A 20465-nucleotide genomic window follows, 5' to 3' on the forward strand; every position below is an offset into this window, starting at 1 on the left:
ATTACAAACAGAACACACAGCCGCAACTCTATATCTGCGGGCATGACTGACCACACCCGAACATTTTTCCAAATGCGAGTGACTGCAATTCCACCTCAAAATACTCTTCAATCATCATAACCTGACATTTTTCATTTTGTGTGGAGATCACATCAACATGGACCCCCCAAAATATGGAATTCCTCCGGTTAATGTTGATATATCCAATAGGAAGTGTCGAAGAAAATCTGTAGGAAGTAGCAATGCACAGTGGTGGCTTGAGACTTATTATCCATCCGGCCTATTTTTTGCCGCTTATCCTCATGAGGGTGGCAGGGAGTGCTGGAGCCTGAGACGTATTAATATTATGCTCTTATTATGCTATGGGTCGTTATAAAGGAGGCAATTTTCCAAAGTATGTCCCCTCTCTTAGCAGCTGTGCTATTTGTTTCCCTGTCCTCCGGATCGGCGCCGCAGTCGTGGGACGCCTTCTTCCGGAACGTCCAGAGCTCGGGCGGCTCCGGCGAGGAGGCTCAGACGCGCCCCTCCGCCCTCCTCCAGGGCCGGCCCGCGTCCCACTCGCCGGACGTGACACAGAAAGTGGTGGAGGACCACCTGGCTGTGCACACGCTCGTCAGAGCCTACCAGGTGCCCCCCACCCTCATGCATCATAATACATCTCTGGTATTGTTCGTTGGGGGGGGGGGCAAAATGGGGAGGTGGGCCGTATCCGGTTTGGGGTCTTCGAAGCAAACGGAATGAAAGAAAATCACATCACATTTCCAGTGACACTGAAACAGAAAGATTCTAAAAATGATTTGACAAAGTTGAAAAATCTTAAGCCTCATAGCATAATTTCTCATGTGTTTTTTTTTTAACGTACTGTCACAATATAAATTAAAAAAATGTTCTAGTGAGAAGAAAAATCTTCTTTCTAATCTGCTAAAAGCTGAATCAATCATCTTTTCCTATCTGTTGATTTTTTTTAACAAGAAATGACAGTTATGCTTTAAAATTTAAGAAATAAATATAATTATTTACAGAGCACGTTTATATGATTTTATATGATTATATTATATGATACATGATGAACTTTTTCTTCTGTGGCAAAAGTACATCTGTGATTTTTTTTTTTTTTTTTGTGCCAGGTCAAAATCGGCTTTGTTCTATTTTAATTATACCACCTCAAAAAATGCATCCTCTTAATTTGACTTTTTAATTTTCTAACACAAACAAACGACTGACCGTCATTCATTAATATGAAAAAAAGTCAAAACTTAATCCAACATTGAACTTAAATTGAATATTAAATTTAATTTTCGCACACCTCATTGGAATGTGACATTCCTTGAGTGAAAATTTGACTGTTATTGGACTAAAAAATTACAAATATTGACGGCGGCTTAGCCCTTTTTCAACATTTTTGTAAAACAAGAAAAAAAAAAGACAAAACAAAGCCAACAAATATGAAGAATCCAGTTCCCTCGGTTCAGCCGTTATGGAAAACCGTGACGTGGATGACCGAGAATCCGCCAGAACCCCATCTAAAAGCATTTTTTGAAAAATGTATAATGTGACAGTAAGTTTAAAAAAAAAAAATCATCTGTCTGTTTTTGTATTAACATATGTGTGAAAAATGCATCCAAATGTGCCCAAAACGATGCTGCACTTGTTTTAAATACGTAGAATATCCAAGTTGTATGGTTATGCAAACAATTCACTTTTTGAACATATGAAAATACCAGAGTGGCTAAACGAAGCGGTTCCCTTCGCCCGATCCGTTCCGAATTCTCGTCGCGATCCGTGTGGCGACGCGTGGCCGACACAAACCGAAGAAAACTCCCCCCGGGGCTCCGGCGGGGCAACTAACGAAGTCGCACCTCCGCCTGTCCACCCTCAACCATTTGTCGACAAACGCATTTTTTCATTTTCATTTTTTGTGGTGTCTGTGTGCTCTGTCTAGATTCGCGGTCATCACGTGGCCCAACTGGACCCTCTGGGCATCTTGGACGCCGACCTGGACTCGTTCGTCGTTCCCTCTGACCTCATCACCGCGATCGATAAATTAGGTGAACGAAAAAAAATAACGCTCGTCATCGTCATTTATAAATATGAAGTGCTTTGCAAAATGATAACTGCGGGAATTATAAATCTTGAAACAATAAATAGTAGTGACACATCCAGACAGAGCATACAACAATACTCACGGGAATATTTCTTCATCCTCTGATTAAAAAATATATACATATTCCGCCTCATTTGCGGCATGTAGTAGTGCAGTTGTATGTTGATGTCTGCATGCGTTATGCTGCCCCCTGGTGGCCGACCCACACACCAAAAGGAGCAACACAATGCTCATTGAATGAATGAATTGCATTTATTAAATACACGGTCGTAAATTGCCACACAAACAGATACATATCAGTGAATTTGAATAATGTCAAATTCCTAATTTAATGTAGACTGTTCAAGTCAAAACGTGGAATTGATATTATTGATATGCACAACACACACACACACACTCAGAATGATGTATTTAATTGGGATTTTATATTTTTATTTCTGTGTCAGTTAAATAATTTGCGAGTACCAAAAGAAATGACCGTAATTCCCGGTTTACAGAGCGCACCTGGTTATAGGCCTCACTCAGTACATTTGTAAAGGAAATACCGTTTGGTACATACATAGGCCGCGGCTGTGTTAAAGCCGCAAGTGCCGACACTAACGCGAACGCCGCGCTAACAGGGCCGGTTAAAAAAAAAAACCAAAAACATACTGGTAAAAAAAAAAAATCACTGAGACACGGCAGTAACACGAGAGTGCAGCGCTAACAGGGCCGGACAGGTAAAAGTCACTTCCTCGGCACATATATTCCACCGGTCTCAGTCTTACCTTTTCCGCTCGAGTGCCCCCTTGCGCCCATTGGGAAAAAATGCGCAAATTGACCGCATCACCGCATAAGCCGCAGGGTTGAAAACGTGGGGGCACAATTATTCCAATTTCTTGAGCTACGGCGGTACACCCGCGTTGGACACGGATGTGGCTGCACGTGGGTCAGTAGTTGTTAGAGTTGGAAGAAGAATAAAAAACCCGAAGAAGCCAGAGTGCGTCTTTGTGTCGTTGCAGAGCGTTGCATTCTGCGTTATATCGTCACGAGGCCGCTATAACTCGCTAATGAAACGTAATGAGTCATGAATCATTTGCGCAGTCCATGGATCTATTCTTGGCCCCCTTTTCTTTTTTCCTCTTTGCTGTTAATGTGATTTGCACCTGTCTCCTTTTATACGGCTGGCGAGCGCTGAGCCTGAGCAGCTCTCAGGTGGTCGGCTCGTCTGCGCCGACGCCGTCGTTGCTCACGCCCGTGAGTGCGCAGTTTTTACCTTCCAGAAAAGTGTTACAAGTAGCCACGTATTTTGCTCGTTCGCGTTCAGTGTGTTCGGAGTCAAAATTTAGTACGAAGCAGCACAAAAGGTGAAACATTGGATCATTTCTAGCCTTTCTGGAACATCCATTTTCCGTCCATTTTCCTTGCCGCTTATCCTCACGAGGGTCGCGGGCAAAGCTGGAGCCAATTTCACCTGTCAACGGCCGGGAGGTGGGGTACACCCTGAACTGGTGGCCAGCCAACCTCAGTGTGTTTAAAAATTTCATTTCTTACATTTTGGTATATCCAGCCATTTTCTTAGCCGCTTATCCTCACAAGGGGCGCGGGGAGCGCCGGAGCCTATCCCAGCTGCCGACGGGCAGGAGGCGGGGTACACCCTGGACTGGTCGCCAGCCAATCGCAGGGCACATCAAGACAAACGGTCACACTCACAGTCACACCTCGGGTCAATTTAGAGCGTTCGATTAGTGTTGCGTGTTTTCGGGGTGTGGGAGGAAACCGGAGTGCCCACCTGGAGAAAAGCCACGCAAGCACGGGGTCGGCATGCAAACTCCACACAGGCGGGGCCGGGATTTCAACCCGGGACCTCAGAACTGCGAGGCCAACGCTTTATCAGCCGCCCGCCGTCCTGCCTCTTTCTGGAACAAGGCACGTTAAATTCTACAATTCTACAAAGCCTCAGTTACAAAAAAAAAATACTATTTTCATAATTTATCACCTGTTCTGGCACACTAACCTCGAAAATTTATCCGAAACAAATAAAGTAATTAATCATAATTCACCAATGAATTAGTTTGATGACGCAGGTACTTTCAGGTCGGCATAAATATTGTGTTCAAATGATTTTTGTTCCAAACGTTGTTGTTTTTTCTTTCAACGCGTACCAGGTTTCTACGGTCTGCATGAGTCGGACCTGGACCGGAGCTTCCGCCTCCCTCACACCACCTTCATCGGCGGAGGAGAGACGACGCTTCCTCTCAGGGAGGTCATACGGCGACTCGAGGTACAGCTGGCGGTTTTATACTTCATATTGCTGTTCATTGTTCCCGTCCCCGACGTGTCGCGAATTTTTGAAGCGGGTTAGCGGTTTTTTTTTTTTTTTTAATGGGAGTTTTACAGCATCTACCACTCACTTCTCACCTCTAAAAGATATTCATAATTGCATATGGACGCCACAAGGTAGCAATAAAGCGCTTAAAATGAACGTGATGAATCCGCATTCAAACCATACATCGAGCATGTTACATAAACATCCATTTTCTACAGCTTTTCTGGGTCGGGTCGCGGTTGAAGTAGCTTCAGCGGGGATACACAGACTTCCCTTTTCCCCAGCCACTTCTTCCAGTTCTTCCGGAGGGATCCCGAGGCGTTCCCAAACCAAGCCGAGAGACGTGGTCTCTCCGGCGTGTCCTGGGTCGTCCCCGGGGTCTGGAACACCTCACCAGGGAGCCATCCGGATCAGGCGCCCCAGCCGCCTCACCTGGCTCCTCTCAATGCGGAGGAGCAGAGGCTCGACACTGATTCGCCGGTTCCCTAAGGGAGAACCCGGACACCCTGCGGAGGAAACTCATTTCGGCCGCTCGCATTCGGGATCTTGTTCTTTCGGTCACGACCCGCAACTCGTGCCCCGAGGTGAGGGTAGGAACGTAGATCGGCTGGCAAATTCAGAACTTCGCCTTTCGACTTAGCTCCCTCTTTGCCACAACGGACCGATCCAAAGTCAGCACCACTGCGGAATCTGCACCGATCCGTCTGCCGATCTCCCGTTCCATTACATCAACAACTACTCTATATTCAGTACTTCCGTTGTTCAAACAACACACCTTCCACCCTCCAATTGGATAGCGTACGACGTGATTTACTTTTTTCTTCTCTCCGTTCTCCCGATCCAGGATTCGTACTGCGGACATGTGGGGGTGGAATTCATGTTCATCAACAACGTGGAGCAGCGTCAGTGGATCCGTCGCAAGTTCGAGACGCCGGGAATCATGCGCTTCACGGCCGCCGAGAAACGAACGCTGCTGGCTCGGCTGATACGATCGACGCGGTCAGCAAAGAAATGAACATCTAGATGCATGAATAGATGCGCAGACAGCGCAGTAGCAGACCGTAGATCATACTCCAAATCCGGCAGCCAGTTTTACGACTAGCTCATTTTTATCTGACGATAAACGAACTCAAAGGTCCCTGTCGGCTCTCTGGAAGCCTCACCGCATTTTTATTAATCGACATATTCCGAGACCTGTTCAGACCTGTTCATGTACTGACTTTATAGCTTCGAGGACTTCCTGGCCAGGAAGTGGTCGTCGGAGAAACGCTTTGGACTGGAAGGCTGCGAAGTCCTCATCCCGGCTCTCAAGACCATCATTGACAGTTCCAGCGCCGCCGGTATCGAGAGCGTCATCGTGGGGATGCCGCATCGGTAATGCGCATTATTGCACCTTTGGAAAAACACCACAGAAAAACAACTGCACAGACAATCATTTAAAATGAGATTTTAATCACATTTCATATCTTGGTTTTGTTTTAATATTTGGGGGGAAAAAAGATGAATAAAAACATTTGTGTTACGTACACTTAAGAGCAGAGTTAATGACTTCAAATGACACATCAACGGCTTATGTTTTATTTTGAGAAATGAGCATCATAATCACGTAAAAAAAACTAACGTACTTCAATGGAACATAAAAAACAAAATAGTTTGTGCATCATGATAATTCATTGGACATTGTGGCGCTCATTGTTCTTATTAATTTTGGCCACCAGAGGGCAATACAACACGTCCAAAAACAACACAATAATTTGATGTAAGAACGTCAACCAAACTGCAGTAACGTTTTGTGCAGAGGATAAAGAAGATGTTCCTGTCTGTATTTTTGTGTGCGCTGTTAGCATGAAGCTAGCGGACTTTCAGTCAGCAGGTTTAATGAGCTTTTGGTTAAACACACCTCCAAATCTGAGGCCGTGGTGGTCTTCAGTCGGGAAAGGGTGGCGTGCCCCCTCCGGGTCGGGGGTGAGATCCTGCCCCAAGTGGAGGAGTTCAAGTATCTTGGGGTCTTGTTCACGAGTGAGGGAAGAACGGAGCGGGAGATCGACAGACGGATCGGTGCAGCGTCGGCAGTGATGCGGACTTTGTATCGATCCGTTGGGGTAAAGAGGGAGCGAAGTTGAAAGGCGAAGCTCTCAATTTAACGTTCCCAACGTCACCTATGGGCTCGTGACCGAAAGAACAAGATCCCGGACGCAAGTGGGCGAAATGAGTTTCCTCCGCGGGGTGTCCGGGCTCTCCCTTAGAGAACGAGTGAGAAACTCGGTCATCCGGGAGGGGCTCAGTGTCGAGCCGCATTGAGAGGAGCCAGGTGAGGTGGCTGGGGAATCTGATCCGGATGCCTCCCTAGTGAAGTCTTCCCGCCATGGCCCACTGGAAAGAAACCCAGAGGAGGACCCAGGACACGCCGGAGAGACTGTGTCCCTCAACTGGCTCGGGAACGCCTCCGGAAGAGCTGGAAGAAGTGGCTGGGCAAAGGGAAGTCTGGCTACTTCCTCCGCGACTCAACTGGATGGATGGTTAAAACCACAAATGGGAAAATGGTTTGAGGTACCACCGTATGTTTTGGTGTGCTTTGTTCTGCTTCCAGGGGTCGACTTAACGTCTTGGCCAACGTGATCCGGAAGGACTTGAACCAGATCTTCTGTCAGTTCGACCCCAAATTAGAGGCGGCGGATGAAGTGAGGACGCCTGGACTGAAGTAGCGGCCCGTCTGAAAATACTTTCGAGCTAACCCCTCTGTTATTCCCCCGACAGGGTTCCGGCGACGTCAAATATCACCTGGGGATGTACCACGAGAGAATAAACCGGGGGACGGAGAAGAACATCACGCTGTCCCTCATGGCGAACCCCTCCCACTTGGAGGCGGTGGATCCGGTGGTCCAGGGCAAGGCCAAAGCCGAGCAGTTCTACAGGGGAGACTCGCTGGGGAAAAAGGTCGGAATCCCACTCGCGACGGTAGCGCTCTGTCGCTTGTCGTCAGACTTTGAACGATGTGGCCTCTTCCCAGGTGATGTCCATCTTGATGCACGGAGACGCCGCTTTCGCTGGCCAGGGTGTCGTGTATGAAACGTTCCACCTGAGCGAACTCCCCTCGTACACCACACACGGTACAATCCATGTGGTCGTCAACAATCAGGTAATGGGATGGCGCTCCTCGATTCAGTTCTCGAAAGGAATTTAGGTTTTAGAAGCGCCTGTTGGATTCAGGCTAATGGTAGCAACTGAACGTATCGAGTTGCTTGTCTTACTTTACGATTTTCACTCACAAAATGTTTTGTTTTTTTGTTGTTGTTTTTTGGATCAAACGAAATACAAAAATTGTGACGACACGAATGCCAATTGAGTCTTGGCTTGCAGATCGGCTTCACCACCGACCCCCGGGTGGCCCGCTCCTCGCCTTACCCCACCGACGTGGCTCGAGTCGTCAACGCCCCCATTTTCCACGTCAACGCCGACGACCCCGAGGCCGTCGTGTACGTGTGTCGCGTGGCCGCCGAGTGGCGGAGCGCCTTCAACAAAGACGTCGTCATCGACCTGGTCCGTCCCGGAACTACGGTGGTACCTTGAGACCTTTTTGAAACACGGGCCATCGTTCAACCCGTTTCGTTTTGCTTTCAAGTGCAAGCGCAGACCTGAGATGCAAGAATCTTACGCTAGCAAGGAATCCGCTAACTTCACAACAATTAGCAGTTTGTCAAACACAATTAGCAAACAATTCTTCCAAAAAGAGTTTTTGAGCTTTTCATCGCCACTTCCAGTTTAATTTTATTGTCAAACTCAAATGAAAACATAGAGAATTTTCCTTTGTGTATTTCAAGCAACCACCTAGCCTAGTTTTGAAGTCACCTAGCTTAATGCTAACACTAAATGGCATCTGTGTTGCAGTGCTTTAACCCTTTAAGGAGAGCGCTGAACACAAACTGTGTACTAACATGTGTAACACGGGATCATATGACAGCACTCACGCTCATATATTCTTTATCTTCTGCATAAAACTACTAATATTAGTGCAGTACCGATGACTGTTGCGACATCTCAATGAAGTGCCAGAAGAAGCTCAGCGGCCATTCTATTGGTACAGTGAGATAGAAACAGTTCAATTGGGTTTTTAATTTTTCTTTTTAAATTATGTCATCCATCCATCCATTCTCTTCACCGCTTATACTCACGGGGAGTGCTGGAGCCTATCCCAGCTGTCACCAGGCAAGAGGCGGGTTACACCCTGAACTGGTTGCCAGCCAATCGCAGGGCACATAGAAACAGCCGCACCCTGGGGCAATTTAGAGTTTCCAATTAATGTTGCATGTTTTTGGAATGCGGTAGGAAACCGGAGTGCCCACCCGGAGAAAACTCACGCAGGCATGGGGAGCACATGCAAACTCCACACAGGCGGAGCCGGGATCGAACCCGGGTCCTCAGAACTGTGAGGCCAACGCTTTACCAGCTGCGCCACCATGTTATGATTTTGTTTTCATAAAGTAAAATACTATGAAGTGCAGCCGTTCCTAGTTCAAATTCGTACGACAGCAATTTTTCTTGTACTTGGGTTGCAACGGATTAACGGCTTCTCCATTCATTGCAATGGGGAACGGCCATTTGACGTGTGAATGTTTTGAGTTGTGAACCCCTAAGTCAAGGTCCCACTTCAAATCCAACTTATTTCTTCATTTTTGACGATAAAAGAGACTACTAAAAATTCCTTCGCTTGTCTCTGCAGGTGTGTTACCGGCGCTCGGGCCACAACGAAATGGACGAGCCTTCGTTCACGCAGCCGCTGATGTACGAGCAGATCCGGCGCCAGGAACACGTTCTGAAGAAGTACGCCGACAAGCTCATCGGCGACGGGGTCGTCACCCTGCAGGAATTTCAGGTGTTTCCTCTTCATCTCGTATAGGATTTTTTTGGGTGTGTATCCATTCTCTTAGCCGCTTATCCTCACGAAGCCGATTAAGTGGCTCTCATCAATGAATTTCTCGATAAAAAATGCGCCCCGAAATGTTTGTCCGTGCAGCGTGGCGGCTACAAGACATGTGACCTTTTTATTCCTTGCTGGATTTAAAGCGCACTTGAAGATGCAGCCGTAAATCAGGCGGCGGCATTGAATCAGTTATTTTCGATTTACTGCTGCGATTCAATCACCGGTCTCCGCCGTTTGACGGACGTTGTTTGTCACCGCAACGTGGACCCTCGCAAATAGCCCATCGCTGACACAGCTCGGCAATTTACTGCCGTTAAGGACTCCATTTTTCTCGTTCAGCTCGAGGGAGACATATTTTTGATGAGTGAATTGTTCTTCCAACGCGGGTTCTGCAGGAGGAAGTGGCCAAATATGACAAGATATGCGAGGAGGCCTACGCCAGCTCCAAGGACGAGAAGATCTCGCACATCCGACACTGGCTGGACTCGCCCTGGCCAGGTACCAAACTGCCTCAGCTACGTTGTTTTGAAAAAAAAAAACACAACAAAACATATTTTCTCAGATATGAGCAAGGCTCCCTACGTCATCTTTTTCCATCGAAGCCCATCTGGCGCATCGTCACTGTCCTCACGTCCTCCCTCCGATAAGTCCTCGTCGTACAAGTTATGAAGTTACTCACGTTCAACATTCACGAATTGATCACATACGCGTCTCGTTGTTAGCAAGCTAAGCTAAGGAACACGACGCCGATTAGCAAGTTTTAAGTTGACGTTTCCACTCGCCCGACTTCTTATGAGTACTCAGTATCGTCGTTGTATACGATACGTAGGTTTTGCGGGACGCGGAGATACTAGCGTTTGATGTTTTATTCCTCAGTAAATATTAGAAAAACGGGCGCGTTTTGTTTTTAGCGGTCTAAGCTAGGCTAACTTGGGCCGAGCAGCTTCGACGCGAACGATACGGCTCCAATTATGCTAATAAGAATGCACAGATGGTGATTTTAGTCAGCTGAAGTCGTCGCCAGGAGCGTCCCACGTCGACTGTTCACAACATTCGGTCCAAATTCAGCAGGATTTATTGAATTTACGATCGGGTTGGTCAGAGCCTTCTGCGTAAACTGTTACCAGTTTGAAGACCGGAAGCAACTTTAAATCTTCTTCTTTTCCTTTCGGCTTGTCCAGTTAGGGGTCGCCACAGCGTGTCATCTTAGATGAACGCATATTTGTTTGGCACAGTTTTTACGCCGGATGCCCTTCCTGACGCAACCCATCTAGCATCTATCTGGGGGGGGTATTCCCAGGCGGTCTCCTCTCCCAGTACTAACCAGAGCCAAACCCGTTTAGCTTCCGAGATCCAACGAGATCAGGCGTTATTTCCAAATTAATCTCCATATTAAAAAAAAAAAATGCAAAATGAGGAACGCTTCACGAATTTGCGTGTCATCCTTGCGCAGGGGCCATGCTAATCTTCTCTGTATCGTTCCAATTTTAGTATATGCGAAGCCGAAGCAACGCAATAGTACGAGGGACCGGGCTGCTATATGAAGAGCTCATTATACAACACAACTTAGAGTTATGGTTTTATTTCAGAACGCTCGGTCACAAAATATATCGATGTGTATATGTATGTTATACAAGCTATTCCAAAAATATGTTGGTTATAATTGTTTGATTATATGCAGAAATGTACTGAAAATAATATTTGGAAACACGGAAGTGCACATACGGCAATCTGATAGGCTGCCAGGAGGAACATGTAAATTTATTTGACGTCAGACGAATGCCATTGGTGGAGACAGAGCACCCCCCCCCTGGGAATGGCCAGGATGGGGGGGAGGAAGCGAGTCCTGTGTGCTCACCCTCGTGGCGAAACAAGGTCGAGCGCCCTGCAGTTCCAGCCCTTGCTTATTCATTTGGTCATTTTTTGAAATAAAAACAACTTGAAAATTATATGAAAAAATACAGGGTGAGGACATCTAAATCGGAGGAACAGTGGAGCGACTGATGAGTGCGTTAGGCTCACAGTTGTGAGGACCGGGGTTCAAATGTCGGCCCGCCTGTGTGGAATTTGCATGTTCACCCCGTGCTTGCGTGGGTTTCCTCCCACATCCTTCTTTTTTCACAGTTAGCTGCCCAGTGAAGCGACATGCACCCTCAGTTGAAGTTTACTGTCAAACTAAACATGAAACAAATATGATCAATGATTGGTTATTTAATAACAACCGAACGAGAAAAGCTCTGCTAGCTTAATGCTAGCATAAAAACGTAGCTAGCTTAATGCTAACGCACAACACTTTACATTTAAAGTCGCCGTGTCTTAAATCTTCACGGATATTTGAACACAAACGTTAGAGTAAAAGATTATATTATTTCTCCTTTCTGAAAAAAAAGACAAATACAAGAGCTGCTGACTTAGTCCATAACAAAACACTAAATTTGTGCCTCTACGTGATGCATTATACCGCAGTATCTCCAGTTGAGAAGCTAAACAGCACTGGCCAGTATTTAAATAAATGCTATATTTGCAGTCTTTCTCTGCTGCTGGGAGATAGCGACTGATTTTCAGGCATCTTTTCTTTCAGAATTTTTCACAGAAGAGGGAGAACCCAAGACCATGACCTGCCCCCCCACAGGACTGGATAAGGAAGTCCTGCAGCACATCGGCCAGACCGCCAGCTCCGTCCCTTTGGAAGATTTTGCCATCCATCCTGGTCAGATAAACCTATCCTTTTATTCGTTTTAGTGTCCCTTTTACTTTTGTCGTAATGGATTTGTTTCCTCGCCGTTGTGGCAATCAGACGTATCATGAATAGAGTATTGTTACTCACATTATTATAAATTTGGTTTTGGGATTGTATCGCATTGAATAGTGCGCTTGAAGTTTTGCCCTGTATAACAGTAATGCAGTAGTTGTACTTGTGGACAGTTTTATTTTCTTTAAAATTCCTGTCCAAGAAGTCCCGCATCAGCCAGACTTTTAGTGTCCACAATTGACAAGACCACCTGTCGTTTTGCAGGTTTTTTTTTTTTTTGCTTGCTCATCCTTTTTTCCTGTTCTTTCCTTTCGCCATCTCTCGTCGGTGCGCCCCCGGAGGCCTGTCTCGAATCCTGCGCAGCCGAGCCGACTTGGTGCGCAGGGGTCAGATGGACTGGGCCTTGGGAGAGTACGTTGCCTTCGGGTCGCTCCTCAAAGACGGCGTCCACGTGCGTCTCAGCGGCCAAGACGTGGAGAGGGGAACGTTCAGGTGGGTCCGTGTCGCGTTAACAATAACGACCACAAAATCGACAGCTCCGTTCGGTTCACTTGCACAATATCAACACATCTGGTACGAGAGCTTTCATAATAATCACGACTCATTTTGTCACGTTTTTTTTATTTGTGGCTGTGCTGTTTTGCCAGTGATCAAATTGCATTAAATGTTATATTATTCATATTGTTATTAAAAATGTGTTTTTCCTCTCTTATTATGATGGTTGTAGTGGACAACTGCACTCATCACATTTATATTCCAAACAAATATGAGCGTTCATCTGAGATGTCACGCTGTGGCGAACCCCAACGGGACAAGCCGAAAGATCTTCAGGTTGTTTTTCATCATTTTTAAAATGCATTAATATTTTGGTATACTGAAGATATTTATTCTTGTGGTTTTAGTTCTCTGTGGTGTGGAGCTCATGTTTGAGTTATGTTTATTTAAAAATACTCTTTAAAATGTTCACATTGATAAATATATATTACATTTTTGTACATTTGATTTTAGTTTGCTGAAATTGCACTTACATTTATAATTATGTTTTTAAAATTGTTCAAATTAGTATTAGAATTTTTTAATATTTTTTGTGTCCGTTCAAAATGTTGTATTTCTTTCTTTAGCAGTTTTAACATACTGTGGCTTTAGGGTTAGCAATATCCTAAAAGTGTATTTTTCTCTTTATAATGAAAATGTTCACCAATGGAGTGCAGGGGCGAAGGACTTTTTAATCTATGTATTTCGAGAGGGTCAAAATATTACAGTGAGCTCTTCGTATAATGCAACTACACAATGATAAACGCGAGTGCACACATTGCAAACATTTTGAACCAGAGGGGATTTCAATGAAATGCAACAACGCAATTGAACTGGTCAAAGATGATTCCAAGGTGCGAAAAGATGGTACAATAGCCTCACTATTGTGTAAATGAAGCTCTTCAACTCAGACCAACATAGTTTCTTGACACAAACATGCCAATTTTTTTTTCAGTATAGCCCTGCAATTGCGTAAATTAACCCCATCAACTCACCGTGATATATTGTACGTCCTTTGACGCCAAGATGCATTAAAGCACTACTTTTGTCTAAATGAAGCTCCTAACCTCACTTCACTTTAGCTACGTGTCACAAGATGGTGGAAGAGCGCCGCTTTTGTAAAAGAACATCAACTAAATTCCAATGTAGTTCCTTGGCACCAAGATGCCACAAGATGGCACCAAAGTGCTACTTATTTGCTACGCAGCTCACTTCAATCCAGTTCCTTGGCACCAAGATGCCACAAGATGGCAGCAAAGCAATACTTTAGTGCCATTGAAACTCCAAAACTCACTTCAATATAGTCCCTTGGTCTCGAGGTGCAACAAGATGCAGGAAAGCACTACTTTTGTCTACAAGAAGCTCTCTTAAAATACTGTACAGCGTTTCAGAATAAGACATTTGTGTCGTGTATTTTACATATCTTAGTTATTTCTGTTTCATGTTTGTAATCCAACAAAAAAATGACAAACACCCGTACTTAGATACAGTCACGACAGATTTGTACCAATGGCCTTTTTGTTTTCCGTCTTCAATTCTCTCTTCGCCTTCACGTAATATTGAAGAAGTTTTGGCGTCTCCTGCGCTTTTGTTTCCCCGCTTCCGTCGCGCACGTCGTCATCTCGCAGGAGCCGCCGAGCATATTGGCGCGTTCTGCTCCGCCGCGTCTTTCGCCGCCGCACCCGACTCGACGTGTTTGGGTGCGGGAATGCGTGCGGCCCCCCGTTTTCCCCGCTAATGGGGTCCCCGAGGACCGGCGACATAATCTTGTTGCGTGCGCGTTACAGGAAGGACGGGTGGACGACGAGTAAATTGAGGTCCGGCGTTGGCATTACAGAAAAATATATATTTTTTTAAATAAAGAAAAAGAAGGAAGAGAAGCTTGAGGAAAGGTGCAGGGATAAAGAAGACAGGAAGAAAAGGAAGTTATTAGGAATAAGTCCAAGACGATATTATTGGTGTAAGGATAAAAGATGAAGAAGGCCAAACATGGGAAAGGGGAGGGCGGCACATGTAGGCGAACTACCATAGGAAAATTGTTATGTTGAAAAAAAACAAATTCAGTATGTATCTGGTAGCTCATTGTACTACAGTGAGGGGAGGCTTATCGTACAAATCGAGATCAAGTAGCCAAGAAAACAATTACGCAGCATCTGACCTCATTAAACAGTGTGCTGTCAATTATTATTATGATTACATAGGAGGCTGATATATACAGTCGTACATATACGTACATCTACTTATGCCTAGAAAGAGTACCACAGATGCATTATTTGCCTTGAGGATGCTCGTGGAAAAGTACAGAAAAGGTCAGAACGAGCTACATTTTGTCTTTGTAGACCGAGAGAAAGCCCATGACAGAGTACCGAGAGTGGAACTTTGGTACTGCATGCGCAAGTCCAGTGCAGTGGAGAAATATGTTACAGGACACGTATGAGGGTAGCAGAACAGCGGTGAGATGTACCGTAGGTGCGTCAGAAGAATTTAAGGTGTAGGTGGGACTGCATCAGGGATCTGCTCTGACCCCCTTCCTGTTTGCGGTAGTAATGGATAGGCTGACAGATGAGGTTAGACTGGATTCCCCTTGGTCCATGATGCTTGCAGATGAGATTGTGATCAAGGAGCAGGTGGAGGAACAATTACAAAGATGGAGGCATGCACTGGAAAGGAGAGGAATGAAGATTATCCAAAGTAAAACAGAGTATACTTTATGTGCAAGAATGAGAGGGGAGGTGGGGGAAGAGTCAAGCTCCGGGGAGAAGAGATAGCGAGGGTGGATGGCTTCAAATACTTGGGGTCAACAGTACGGAGCAATGGAGAGTGTGGTCAGGAAGTGAAGAAACGGGTCCAAGCAGGGGCGGAACAGTTGGCGGAAGGTGTCTGGTGTCCTATGTGACAGAAGAGTCTCCGCTGGGATGAAGGGCAAAGTCTATAAAACGGTGGTGAGGCCGGCCATGATGTGCAGATTAGAGACGGTGGCGCTGAAGAGACAAAGGGGAAGCAGAACTGGAGGTGGCAGAAATGAAGACGTTGAGGTTCTCGCTCGGAAGTGAGCAGGTTGGATAGGATTAGAAATGAGCTCATTAGAAGGACAGCCAAAGTTGGATGTTTTGGAGACAAGGTTAGACGGAGGAGACTTTGATGGTTTGGACATGTTCAGAGGCGAGAGAGTGAGAAGGATGCTGAGGATGGAGCGAGAGGAAGACCAAAGAAAAGGTGGATGGATCGTGTTACGGACGACATGAGGACAGAGAGGAAGATGCACGAGATAGGCTTCGATGGAAAAAGATGACGAGCTGTGGCAACCCTTAAAAGAAGAAGATTCTTGTGGGAATGGTGTTTGAGTACTTTGTGGTTGTTTGTGCATGTTTTCTAGTCACCGTCATCATGTTCTCCACGACCAAGAGGTGGACAAACGCACCTGCGTCCCCATGAACCACCTGTGGGCCGACCAGGCGTTGTACACCGTCTGCAACAGCTCCTTGTCTGAGTACGGCGTGCTCGGTAAGTGCCCGAGTAGAAACCTCGACCCGGTCGACCGCGGACCCCGCCCCCGCTCGACGGCCTCCTTTTTCCCTCTCAGGGTTCGAGCTGGGCTTCGCCATGGCCAGTCCCGACGCCCTCGTCCTGTGGGAGGCGCAGTTCGGAGACTTCCACAACACCGCCCAGTGCATCATTGATCAGTTCATCAGCTCGGGGGAGGCCAAGTGGGTCCGCCACAACGGCATCGTTCTGCTCCTCCCGCACGGCATGGAGGGAATGGTGAGGGGCCGCATTTCGGAGCACATTTATGTGATCTTCAAGTTAATGCTCATGACCTTAGTGCTGGAACAAATTCAATTGGGGTTTGAATCTGCAAATAGATGTATCTGTGAGTGCCGAACCGCCAGTATGCGAGTGTTCACTGTATATGCATTTCATCACTGTACCCAATCAAATCTTGTCCTTGGTTTCAGGGTCCAGAACATTCCTCTGCCCGACCTGAGCGCTTCCTGCAAATGAGCAAAGATGACCCGGATCACTTTCCCGTAGGTGGACCTGAACTATTTGGATTTTTATAGGAATATTTTACGATACAGCTAGGGCAGTGCAATGGCCTGGAGGTCAGCATGTCATCTCATGAGCTGTCAATACGGGGGAGGACCCTAATGCAGGACTCCGAGGCAAAGGCATAATGTCCAGTGAGTTTTATTTCAAAAGGAGTTTCCGCACCCGGTGACCCGGTGCAAATTCAATTAACTGGCAAAACTCCAACATAAACACACGGTCAACAGCTGCGACGAGTGCCAGAGGTGGCACCGTCCAGAGCGGTGACCAGGCCACGCCCCTCCTGGCAGTGCTCCAGCCCCGCTCATGACAGAGTCTTCCTTTGTGGATTTGGCTTGCTCTCCTCGTGCTTGTTTGGCTCATCTTTGTCTTCTTCCCACATCCAAAAATATTCCACGTTAGCTTGGCTGACAACTGTAAATTGTCCACAGTTGGGAACGTGACTGTGAATGGTTGCTTGTCGATACGCTGACCAGTCCAGAATGCACCCCCCGACCCCCAAAAGTCTGCAGTGATATATTTCCTTTGCATGTTTTTTTTTTTTTTTTTTTTAAAGCTGAGGACGGCAATTTAAACCCTCCCGCAATGGCTTCTTGCTCTGTCATCGACGCTTTAAGTGATTGTTGCCAACTTCTTTATTAGGGGCCCCTGAGGGGCTACGGCTACGGGATGGTGTTCAGCGCTTAGTCAGGTCCCCCGGGTCAGCTGGTGTGAGGGAGCATTTAAAGAGAGATGAGGATAAGGTGCCAAATTCATCTCCAAATGAAATAGTGATCAAACAATTAGTTGGGGAGGGGCACACGATGGGGATATTGCGGGTATTTGTGTCTCATCTTTTCTGTTGTCGGTTGGTGAAGATGTTTCACCCTGAAGCCGAAAGGATTGTTCAGTTCTAAATTTTCAAGCGTGAAGTCTTCCCGGTATCAGTTGCGTGTCGATGGCAGGTTACAGCTGGTGAGTGACCGAGCAGCGCTTTGCAAAGCGACCGTCGTTCACCTGCCAGCCGGCCACACTTTTCCCATCCGACAAGACAAACTTTCGGGGAGGGACGCCCGTCAGCAGGAGTTTGTTGAAAGCAATGTTCCTCGTAAGCTGCGCAACTGCGCATTTGCGCACTTGTCGCACACTCTCAGTGCAGAGGAAAACAGATCCAGCACAGTGAACTATAGCCTGACGTCTTTTTTTTTTTTTTTTTTTTCACGGCCCACACACGCTACTTCCTAGTTTACCTGACAGCGCCCCCCTCCATATTAGTGGAGCACACTCATAATTACAAACATCGGGGTATGTGCATAATAGAAGAAAAAATGTTGAAACTGGACGAGATTTTCTCTTTTTTTGAGTGAGAAAGGTCTGGTCTGAAGCCAAATTAGAAAGTGCAGGATGAGATGGTGTATAATGTTAAAATTCCACCTTGGCACAACCTGTTTGAGGATGAAAGCACAGATAATATACAGTGCCCAAAAAGATCATTCTCTATTTTAAATATAGGAGGCAACATAACATTAACCTTAAAACTGTTTGGGAGCATCATTCAGCTTTCAACATGCATTGCCAAAGATATTCTACAAGCAATAATTCAGTTTTACACCGAGAAAAACAGACGGGGATATCATTGTGAGTTAAAAGTTAAACGTTTTCAGATTTATGGTTCATAGTTGGCTTGGTATGTATTTGTATTGTCATTTATTTTTTCGTTTGTTGAGATTTTCAGTGTAAGTTTGCAAAAATTGTATTCTGATGGGAACGTAATCTGAAACTTTTGATGAGCCGTGCGACTTCATTGGATAACGCTGATCTGACCACTGTGCGTACGTCCGATGTTGCTCACAGCGGTCAAAGGGGGCGCTCACGGCCTTCGCGCGTTTGCTCAGACACGTGAACAATTCGAGGGAACTTTGGTTGTAAGCAGATCACAAGTGACGGCGCAATTTGCGTGGTTCTTTCGAGTTTGACGGCTTCACTCAAAACGACACTGGCCAGAATTTGAATATTGTCCACAAAGCGAAGATCCTTCTTCTTGATAAAATGACCTGCTGACTCCAGCCCAAGTATTTGCGTCGGTCTTTCTCCTTTTCAGTTTCTCCGACGCAAAAGTCGAGGATTTTATCTCCGGGGTGAACCGACTTCTCTTGCTGGGTTTCGAAGTTTGGAGCAATTCTTCTGAGTTTCCCTGACAACCCAAACACCTTCGTGGATTTCTTATCACCCGGACGACCGACGTGTTCTCGTTTGGTTTGCTGGTGAATTCTTTCTCCTCTTTTTTTTTCTTTTTTTTCCTGCATGAAGGAATTTGGGGGAGATTTTGAAGTGCGGCAGCTGTACGAGTGCAACTGGATCGTGGTCAACTGCTCCACGCCGGCTAACTACTGCCACGTGCTCCGACGGCAGATCCTGCTGCCGTTCAGGAAGCCGGTAAAGCGCGACAAACTGGCTTCGTGTTCCCAAACAAATTTTATTTCCGCTTTTTATCCCTCCAAAGTATTCCAACGCAGCTCTGATTGAATTGAATTGTGGTATTGGTTCATAACTATGTCGACATTTTATGTTGGTTAGGGGGCGTATAGCCTTTTTTTTTTATAACTTAATGAAGCCATAAGCAACAGAAAATGGAGGGATAAAATGATGCAAATTAATGATGATCAGCGTAACTTCTGACTGAAACTTTTATGCTATACATGAATTAATTATTATTCCTTTATGCACAGCTCCACTTTTTTTTTTTTTTTTTTGTCCAGCTACAGTGAATTTCTTAAGTGATCCCCCGCCGCCTACGAATGTGACGCTCCATTGTGCATGAGAAAACAAACCACCGCGAGCAAATTAGCGGGGATGCCAAAAGAGAATATCGTGTTTTGTTTTGTTTTGTTTACAGGGAAAAGTCTCAATTCTGGTTTTGGTTGAGTGAACATTTCGGCTTCGTCCCTGCGCTGATGTCACTCGGTGGCAAAAAAATGAACAAAACTCTGTTTTCTTGTTCCCCAGCTGATTATATTCACTCCGAAATCTCTGCTGAGGCACCCCGATGCCAGGTCCAGTTTCGAGGACGTCGCCATAGGTGGACTTTGACCCGTTCGCTACGTTTTAAGTTTTAAGGTTGGATATCGTCTTTAAATGAAAATAGTGTTTTTATCTTGTCCAGGTACTAAATTCAAGCGGCTGATCCCAGACGAGGGCCCGTCCGGTCAAAGTCCAGAGCAGGTCAGAAGGCTGATCTTCTGCACCGGAAAAGTCTACTACGACCTGACCAAAGAGAGGAAGCGGCAAAACTTGGAGAACGACGTCGCCATCGTCCGACTGGAGCAGGTACGCTGCGACGTGGTGGGACCGAATGGTGCCCGATCAGGTCCCAATATCGCCTCACGGCAAAAACCGTCGGTAGCGTTTCAGCGCAAAACACGTCTGGAGCGGTCTGTACACATTATTATGTGAAATCAGCAAAACCTCTCCTGCGTATGATGGACTCGGATTTGATGTAAAATGTAACGTTTTGTCACATGACCTGATAATTGTGGTTGCTAAACTGCGTTCCTGCGCGGCGGTCGGTCCCAGTTCTCGACGCCCTCCCTAGCGTCCGTCGGATCTCCTTGTCCAGATCTCTCCGTTCCCCTTCGACCTGGTGAGAGGCGAGGTGGAGAAACACAAGCGCGCCGAACTGGTCTGGTGTCAGGAGGAGCACAAGAACATGGGCTACTACGATTACGTGCGGCCCCGCTTCACCACCGTGGTGGCCAACGAGAGGCCCGTCTGGTGAGAGCCTCGCCTCCCACCCCGTCATCCCGACTCGATGCGGATCGCT

The 20465-nt window shown here is 46.3% G+C and overlaps 1 protein-coding gene and 1 non-coding gene across 17 annotated transcripts in view; one reads left to right on the forward strand and one right to left on the reverse strand.

Moving 5' to 3' along the window:
• ogdhl (oxoglutarate dehydrogenase L) overlaps positions 1-20465 on the forward strand; it is a 48976-nt gene that overhangs the window by 2078 nt on the left and 26433 nt on the right. For 11 of the 16 annotated variants that reach the window (XR_009797334.1, XR_009797330.1, XR_009797332.1 and 8 more), the window contains exons 3-22: positions 457-627; positions 1943-2048; positions 4252-4367; positions 5257-5411; positions 5640-5786; positions 7003-7093; positions 7170-7349; positions 7423-7551; positions 7773-7973; positions 9133-9285; positions 9729-9831; positions 11915-12043; positions 12427-12577; positions 15996-16123; positions 16203-16381; positions 16576-16647; positions 18956-19081; positions 19652-19724; positions 19809-19972; positions 20262-20416. Coding sequence is in view for 7 of the 16 variants with exons in the window: in XM_061836357.1 (XP_061692341.1) it covers positions 457-627; positions 1943-2048; positions 4252-4367; positions 5257-5411; positions 5640-5786; positions 7003-7093; positions 7170-7349; positions 7423-7551; positions 7773-7973; positions 9133-9285; positions 9729-9831; positions 11915-12043; positions 12427-12577; positions 15996-16123; positions 16203-16381; positions 16576-16647; positions 18956-19081; positions 19652-19724; positions 19809-19972; positions 20262-20416 (2729 nt within the window). In the remaining 9 variants the exon portion in view is untranslated. Of the gene's footprint in view, positions 1-456; positions 628-1942; positions 2049-4251; positions 4368-5256; positions 5412-5639; positions 5787-7002; positions 7094-7169; positions 7350-7422; positions 7552-7772; positions 7974-9132; positions 9286-9728; positions 9832-11914; positions 12044-12426; positions 12578-15995; positions 16124-16202; positions 16382-16575; positions 16648-18746; positions 18910-18955; positions 19082-19651; positions 19727-19808; positions 19973-20218; positions 20417-20465 lie in introns of those variants that run through there. The other 5 variants (XR_009797335.1, XR_009797336.1, XM_061836354.1 and 2 more) reach the window with 3 other exon arrangements.
• Positions 10742-10847, reverse strand: LOC133510298 (U6 spliceosomal RNA). The gene has a single exon (XR_009797579.1). It is a non-coding gene; the product is annotated as a U6 spliceosomal RNA (small nuclear RNA).

Source organism: Syngnathoides biaculeatus, chromosome 12, assembly GCF_019802595.1.
Source record: "Syngnathoides biaculeatus isolate LvHL_M chromosome 12, ASM1980259v1, whole genome shotgun sequence".
NCBI lineage: Eukaryota > Metazoa > Chordata > Actinopteri > Syngnathiformes > Syngnathidae > Syngnathoides > Syngnathoides biaculeatus.